The 8,439-nt window shown below is 36.4% G+C and overlaps 1 protein-coding gene across 4 annotated transcripts in view; it reads right to left on the reverse strand.

The window, feature by feature from the left end:
• Ptpn12 (protein tyrosine phosphatase non-receptor type 12) overlaps positions 1 to 8,439 on the reverse strand; it is a 43,494-nt gene that overhangs the window by 19,342 nt on the left and 15,713 nt on the right. For all 4 annotated transcript variants that reach the window (XM_010636921.2, XM_033756546.1, XM_033756547.1 and 1 more), the window contains 3 exons: positions 6,996 to 7,055; positions 4,975 to 5,117; positions 910 to 976 (listed from right to left, as the gene is read on the reverse strand). In XM_010636921.2, coding sequence (XP_010635223.1) covers positions 910 to 976; positions 4,975 to 5,117; positions 6,996 to 7,055 — 270 coding nt within the window. The remainder of the gene's footprint in view (positions 1 to 909; positions 977 to 4,974; positions 5,118 to 6,995; positions 7,056 to 8,439) is intronic.

Below are 8,439 nucleotides of genomic sequence, written 5' to 3' on the forward strand. Positions count from 1 at the left end.
AAAAAAAAAAAAAAAAAATTAAATGAGTATCCCTAATGCATAGAAAATCAATGTATTATGGAATCATACAATGAAGAAACCCATGCTCCTCAAATCTGCAATAAAACGAGAGCTGTGCCAATTTATCTGGGGATCTTCTACCATATCAAACACAATTTACTGAAAACACTGGTTGTAGAAACACCAACCTGAACAGCAACAGTAATGCAAACTAATAATGAAGTGAAGCCCCACAGATGGTAAATGATGAGCTACAACTTTAATCTACGCAGTCTGGCCTCACAGTCAGCATTTGTAACCACTGCACTGTAATATCTCCAGCAGGAATAAATGTTTGCTGACTGTACTACACTTAAACCTAGAATAAATATAAAAGGCCCGGGTTCACATCATTCCCCCAGAACAGCACACTGTCCAGTACAGCAGGCTCAAGAGAATGAATTGAAGACATTCCCACCTTTTCTATTTATATGGCTTTTTTCCCTGTTAAGTTTATCGGTACATTTTAGGTATACAGTACAGTTACATTCATCATTGGGATCTTGTACCTTTACATGACAGGTTCTGGTTCTTATTTTATACACACACACACACACACACACACACACACACACACACACGTGTGTGTGTGTGTGTGTGTGTGTGTGTGTATTTTTGAGACAGGGTTTTGCTATGTAGTTCAGGCTGGCCTTGAACTTGCAACAATCCTCCTGTCTCAGCTTCCTGCATGCTCAGATTACAGGTGTGCGCAGCCATGCCCAGCTACCTTTTCAAGTCTATTTCTTACATGGTAAAACTAATTCTGAAACAGTAACATGTGTAACAAAATGCATGATATCATTCTGTGCAATTAAGTCTGAAATTCTAATAGCTCGGTTAGACATAATGCTACATGAGAATTATTCTTACCCCAGCTTTTAGTAAATTCCAGGTATAATCGATGGCACAAATGGCACCTGTTCTTCCACAGCCTGCACTAAGGGTAGAAAGTTTGAGAGAACAATTTGATTTTTGTGACAAAATATTCATAAAATAAAAATGGACAGACATGTTAAATTAATTCAGTAACAAAAAATTATTTAACAAACAAAAATATTCTACTCAGTTAGTAAACAAATCACAACATAACATGCATCATGACATCATCCTTATCATCGGTGCTTGTACTTTTTAAATTTCAACTTAAAAGTCTATGAATGGCTCAGAGAATATTTCTGAGGCCTTACTTTGGAAGTCTAATTCTACCTCGGGAAACTTGCAGAGCTGACATCTTGACAGCTACAGATGTTGTCATCTATAACAAGATGCTACAGAGACAAATATTTTGTGTTTGGGATAAATTTGCGTTTCGGGCAGCAAACAGCCATCACTTTAACAGGAGGGAAGATGGAGAATGCCACACACCGCCAGTGCTAGTGTGAGCACCAGCAGCGCTTCGCCCAAAGAGTAAAGATAAAGAAGGTGGCTTTTGTTTCTGAAAAACTGTGGGGAGGTAGAGAACGTAAAGTAAAAATACACACAGGTCCCACCTTTAGATAAATGACAACAGTACTGTAAAGCACTTACTACTCAAGCAAAGGAGGCAATGAAAATCGGTGAGGAATGAAAAGATGCTACAGACATCACCGGAATTATTTTTAGGCAGAAAAGGCTGTATTTTAGGGCATATTTTGAAACTGTTATTACTATCAGTAATCCGTTAAACATGTAATCTAGGGCCAGGGATATGGCTCAGTGGTGCCATGCCTGCCTGCCAAGCACAAGGTCCTGACTTCCATCCCCAGTACCAGGAAAAAAACAAAACAAAACATGTAATCTAATAACCCTTGACAAGCAATATTTATAAGCAACCTAATATAATTTTTAGAAGCTCTTAACAGTAAACATCAGTCATATAAAAGATTAGAGTAAATAAACTGCTGTTTAAAACAGCCAAAATTAGAAGCAAAGAGTACAGGTTAAATATAAAGTAGTGCAGTCTTACTACAGAAAATGCAGAAATATTCTTTAAAAAAATGCAATACACATATCTGTACAATGAAAGGGTATATCCTAAAGTTTTAACAATGGTCATCACTTGTGGAAAAATAATTTCTTTTTTTGGTGCATGTGCTTTCTAAGTCATTGTAGTTAACATACCATTTTGGTGGTCTAAAAATATTAGACAACCCCTAGAGGGGCTGAGACAAGAGGGTCCCAAGTTAGAGCTCACCTCTATTTAAAGAAAAAATTCAACTATTTAATAATCAGTAAATTTCTCAGTCTCAAAATTTCATTTAGTTTTTGCAACAAATGTGACCGTAGGTATAAATAACCTTGAAGGATAAAGTGATAGAAGTTTATAGTCTAAGTACAATGATTGTAAGGTGTTTAGAAAAAAGTAATATAAATCAAAAATTGAAGAGTAGAAAAACTGCCTCAGGATTCAGGTAGCTTTTATTATTTAGAAGCTCATACAATGAATCATCTCATAAAATTCCCAACATTAGGTTGCAAAATAGCCTACATTATACATATTATAATGACACATTCTAAAGCTATAGCAAACATTTAATATTTTCACAACTAATTGTGTGTGTGTGTGTTTGTGTGTGGATGGAATTTGGGACCTTGTGCTGCAAGACAGGCAGCAGAATGAGCTAAATCCCTGGCCTGCTTTTCCTTTTTTAAAAGAATAAGTTTAGCTTTAAAAAAGTGAAGTTAGGGCCAGGGATTTAGCTCAGTGGTTTTTCCACCCATCTTGCAAGTGCAAGGTCTGGAGTTTGATACCCAGTACCTAAATAAATAAATAATTAAAAAGTGAAGTCAGTTTGGCTACTGTATTTTTGTTTAGTATACTGAAATGAGATACATTTCCTTATTGAGTTCTTTGAGGAAAAAAGCAATCCAAATGAAGCCATAAACTTTGCGGGGGGGTAACTGGGGATCCAGCTTAAACTTTGTGCTTGCAAGCAAGGCAGGCATTGTGCCACTGAGCTAAATCCCCAGCCCTCCCTTTTTTAAACTTTCTAAAAAGACAGCAACAATGAGTTCTACCTTTGCATTTCTTTTGTTTGTTTTTGGTATGGGGATTGAACTTGCAAGGCAGGGGTGGAACCACTGAGCTAAATCCCCAGCCCTGAATTCTATTTTTGAACTGTTACAGGTCATAATCTGGAGGCCCCCTGGAGTAGAGGTGTTGTCAGCTAAGACAGGCAACATCTAAAGATCCAAGATCACGCTGGTGTTACGATCTATCAGCCACGACACTCATTCTCAATTTCCCTGACCTAAAAAACAGGAAAGAGAAAGGCAAAAGCTTTTTCCTCTCAACTGGAGCACTTGCTTGCTTTTCATTATAAGCAGGATCAAGTGGCTTATGTGTCAGAAAAATAACCAGGTAACAGAAATAACCCAAAATACTCATTAAGTACAGTTGGGTATCTTAGACTGACTCCTCTTAGATAAAACATGTAACAGAATTAACCTCCATTCTCTCCACTCCAAGAATATATAATTAGCTATACTACCTGCCCCCAATAGTCTCAGATTCATATTCCCAAAGTCAAAGGCTGGGTTTTACATAATTTCTGACTAATTTCAAAGAAAAACTGAACTGCAAACATTAAGTGAATCAATGAAATGATTTCTATGGAGTAATACAGAGTATACACACACACACACTGCTTTGGAAAGGAAGCCAGTGCTGGGCATGGTGGCACACTCCTGTAATCCCAGCACTCAGGAGATTGAGGCAGGAGGACTGCCATGAGTTCAAGGCCAGCCTGGGCTACACAGTGAGTTTAAGGCAAGTCCAGAACAGTACAGCAAGACCCCATCTAATTATTCTGTCTCAGGTAATCCTTATAATAAGGTAATCTTGTCATAATTGCAAAATTTAATAATGATGTCTTTATTAAATGTGTATCAGTAGTTTATATTACCTAGCTCTAAGAATGATAGCTTCCTCCTGCTCTATCTAGATTTCAGTAGCCAGAAAATACAATTTCATAACATGATAGGAAGTATTACAAACATGTTCTTCAGGAATGGAAACAGCATTGGAGTTCTTATCACAGAACTGATGAAGAATCTACATTGTAACAGCTTTGAAATTAGTCTTGCATCAAAGGCTTGTCAAACAAACTCTTTCCCTTGAAAATGGTAATAATTTCTCATTTTAATGCACATAAAATAAGTGTGTCTGAAAGCCCGGGGTGTCTTAGATCAGTAAGACCCTATGTATTTTTAAATACATTTTTAAAAACCTGACATCCATGATATAATGTCAATGTCATTAAAAAATTGCTTCACCATTTATTTAATCAGGGAAATTGAGTTGAAAAATTAATAATTTCATTTTATTCTCTAATGCAAGCTTTAATTACCTTAGGAAAAAACTTAGTAGTTTTGTTCATCATGTTTGATTCTTAAAATTTCTATCCACATAAAAATGTTTCTATGTGTTTGTTTTTGTATTAATACAGAGGGGCTGGAGATTTAGCTCAGTGGTTCTGCAAGGTTCTGAGTTCAAGCCCCAGTACCAAAACAAAAACAAAAACGGGGTGAGGATTTAGCTCAGTGGTTCTGGCACCTGCCTTGCAAGCAGCAAGGGCCTGAGTTTGATCCCCAGTACCAAGACAGAAAAACAAAAACAAAACAAACAAAAACAAAAATGTTGAAAATGTCATTAATATAAAGAATATTATCATGCTGACTTAAAAAGGTAGAGGGAAGAATGAAGTCTACAGTATATGCTAACTATAGCCTTCCACCATGTGACCACCATTCTGAAATAAATGATGCTCTAACATAACATTTACAGTCTGTCAATCAGATTCGATGACGTCAACTTAAGGCTTCAGTCTTAAATATACTGCAACAAAGCTAGAAGTTCAGGGTTGCTATCATCTTATTAATGCAGAAATAAAAATTTACTGAATTAATATCATACTCAAAATACTGTATTCATACACAAAGAAAGCGTCTTTGTACCTGCAGTGAATACAAATCGGCACATCTTCATGCTCTTGGTATTTCCTCATTAAGCTTATCATATCCAGGATGGAATCAAATGATGACGGGACATCATGGTCTGGCCAGTTCACATAATGAAACTGATACAACCTACGAGATTCCTTCATAAAAAATATAAATAAATTCAGTAACAATGAAAATACATTTGTAAATTTATTTATTTTTTTTTTTGAGACAGGGTCTTGCTGCATAGTTCAGGCTGGCCTTGAACTCACTATATAGACCAGGCTGGCCTCAGATTCTTGGTGATCTTCCTGCCTCAGGCTCTCGAGTGCTGGGATTACAGGCGTGCACCACCATGTCTGGCTAGATTTGCAAATTTAAAAACTACATTTCATTTAATTGTCATTTCCAATATATTTGTGATGTGTTTAGCATACCTTAAAAAGAAAAATGCAAATAAATGACACCTTGTAGCTTTAAATTGCTTATCACATGCTAAGTACTGATGCCAATGGATCCACATGTACCAGTTTATTTAATATCCCCGAGGAAGGTAGTATGGCTGAGGAAACTGACACCGGGAATTTAGCTCAGTGGCATGGTGCCTGCCTCACAAGCGCAAGGTCCTGAGTTCAATCCCCAGTTATGGGGTCGGAGGAGAAGGGTAAAGAAATTGAGACAGAAAGATTAAATAACCCGTGTAAAGATCCATGGGAAATGACACATGTGGAATCAAACTCAGGAGTCTTAGACCTCTCAAACGTGTGCATTAACCATTATAGTATATACACTAAGTAACCCACACTATTACCCAGATCAATAGAATATGAAAGTAAAGGAGAACTTAAAAATGAATGTGTCCATCCTCAAGCCACTTGTATTATTATAGACCAGCCCTCCAACTATGGTCTTGACATCTTCCGACTTCTCAACCCTTTGGGGTGAGAGTGGGGGAATCTGAGCTTTCAGCATTTTCAGAGTAATACTGAGGTATTATATGCTTTTTCCTTTAAAAGGCTAGTAGAATATATGTTGGTATATTCATGTCTTTAAAGATTTTCTCAGTATTAATTTCAATTATAGTAAATATTAAAAGATATAACAAATAGAAGCTCTCTTAGAGCCTGAATAATTTTTAAGAGTATAAAGGAGTACTGATATTGCAAAATGATTTGAGAACTGTTATTTAGGTGCAAAAGGAGTTAGACTCTGGGCAAAACTCTGCAAATTCTATGTAAGCCATTTCCTGAGTGACAGCAGGTGAGCCACTGAGCTTCACAAAGCCTCTGTACTCTTCTCTGGGACGCAGGACACTACCTGCTCTTGTGAAGTAAGGAGGATTGGTTTGCCGGATGCCCTAGAGAAGTTCAGTAAGGTACTAAAAGACGAAAAACACCACCCAAAGCACATGAACTCACTCAGCTAAAGGATATGATAAAGTCAGGGCCGGGGAGTACTTGGACTGTCTGCTTACAAACAGGAAGGCAGGAGGGGTTTTAGGTATGTTTACAAAGGCATGAGATGGGAGAATATAATTCATGATGCTATTTATAATGGTTTAAAAATTAAGATAATAATAAAGGAGATGAGAAAGCTGGTGGGCATTTTTCTAATGTCCAACAGATTTTTTTCTTTGATTTCATCCAAGGAAATTATCATTTTTTAAATAACTCTGAAGGTGTCTTGTGTCATTCTAAAATATTATAAACTAGTACATGTGGGTAAAAATTATGTAAATAATACTAAAATCTGCTTGCTGCAACAGAGGAAAATCATTTGTAACAAGAAAGCATAATTATGCCAATGCAACAAATTTAACTCAGGGAACATTTCTCTAAATACTTTATAATTTATCATTATTGTATTAATTTGGTAAGCATAAGGTTCATGTACTGAATAAAACACTATACTTTAAATTTCATTATTTTACCTAACCAAAACAATTCATAAATTTTCTTAATTACAGAAGATAGAATATTATTTATTTATCTTCTCTTGGAAAACTATTCCTAGAGTGTCTAATAGAAAGTACTTACATTTTGAAATTCAAGTAACAGTGTCCTAATGAAGTAGTCTGTTCTTGCTTGTTCATCTTCCTAAAGATAAGAAATATTTGTAAGTGAAAACATTAAAACAAAAACATATACATATCAAAAGAAAATAAATGAAATCCCCAATATAAAATTAACTTTTAAGATTCCTGATTTGTAATTGGTGTGGTTCAGGGGCTGAGTGCTTGCCCGGTATGTATGAGTCCCTGGGCTCAATCCCCAGGACCTCCAAAAGCAAAAACAAAAAATCAAGATATTCCTGGTAATTATTAAAATAGTCCTTTTAAAAGTTGTAATTTATCTAATTTTAATTGATAGTTATTAAACAGAAGCACCTGCTAACCAATCCCTTGCTCAGGAACCTATTATGTAATAAAGTATTTGCTAAATAGCAACCAATCCCATTAATTGTGTAACAGAAACTACAAACAGAACGTCACTCCTTAACCTACCACTGTATCCCAGGATCGACCACTATGTCTTTCCAAAAAGCTTGCTTTTCCCTGTCCCACCCCCAACTCAATTTAAGTGGATGGCAATTGGAAAAGGAGGGAAGAAACTCACAAATTTTAATATTATGGTTAATAATAACATGTCTTTGGAAGAGTCGTCCTGTCATTTAGCCAAAGCATTAGAATGAAGCCTGTGACAGTTTGCCACTAAGCAAATTATTCTTTTCGCTTATTAGTTACAACCATGAGTTGTTAAGGACAATGACTGTCAAAACAAGTGCATGTCACTGATAAAATGGATTTTTAAATCATAGTAATTCAGCAATATTTTTCAAATACCACGAAGGGTAAAGTACTTTTATCAAATAGGAGCATGGGTAAGAACACTAGACTAAGACTTAACTTCTTCTATAAAGGCCGAGAAGTAAACAGTTTTGGCTTTTGGAACCATAAAGTTTCTGTCCACAGGACTTTTTTGTTGTGGTGGCCTAACAGATACATTAATGGGCACAATGTTTACAAAGCAGGCAGCGCGCTGACCCATGAGCTGCCATGGGGTTGAGCCCAACAGCCACCCTCCCATCCCTGTAATTCCCAGCTCTCCTCAGCTCTGGACCAAGAGAGCTCCAGAAATGCCTGTCACTGTCAGTCTCACACAACGACCACCGGGGAGGAAGTCACTCACTAGAGTACTTCACTGCCATGCTTTCTACTTACACATCTGATTTTCTTTGCGGAAACAAACCCTGAGTTGTCTGGAATAAGACATTCAAGCTACGTCCCGTTCTGAAATCAGCTAAGAAAAATGTTTCTTTAGCCTGGATCAACACTGATGTGGACAAAACAAGCTTTTACTAATCAAATAAAACCTCTCCTCAGGAAGACTTTCAAAATTATCTTGTAGTTCAACTGAAAATCACTAGAAAGGTTAATTCATCTTTTTTTTTTTTTTTTTTTTTTTTTTTTTTCTGGTGTTT

Source organism: Fukomys damarensis, unplaced genomic scaffold (genome assembly GCF_012274545.1).
Source record: "Fukomys damarensis isolate Sample0158 unplaced genomic scaffold, DMR_v1.0_HiC HiC_scaffold_4, whole genome shotgun sequence".
NCBI classification, from domain to species: Eukaryota; Metazoa; Chordata; class Mammalia; order Rodentia; family Bathyergidae; genus Fukomys; species Fukomys damarensis.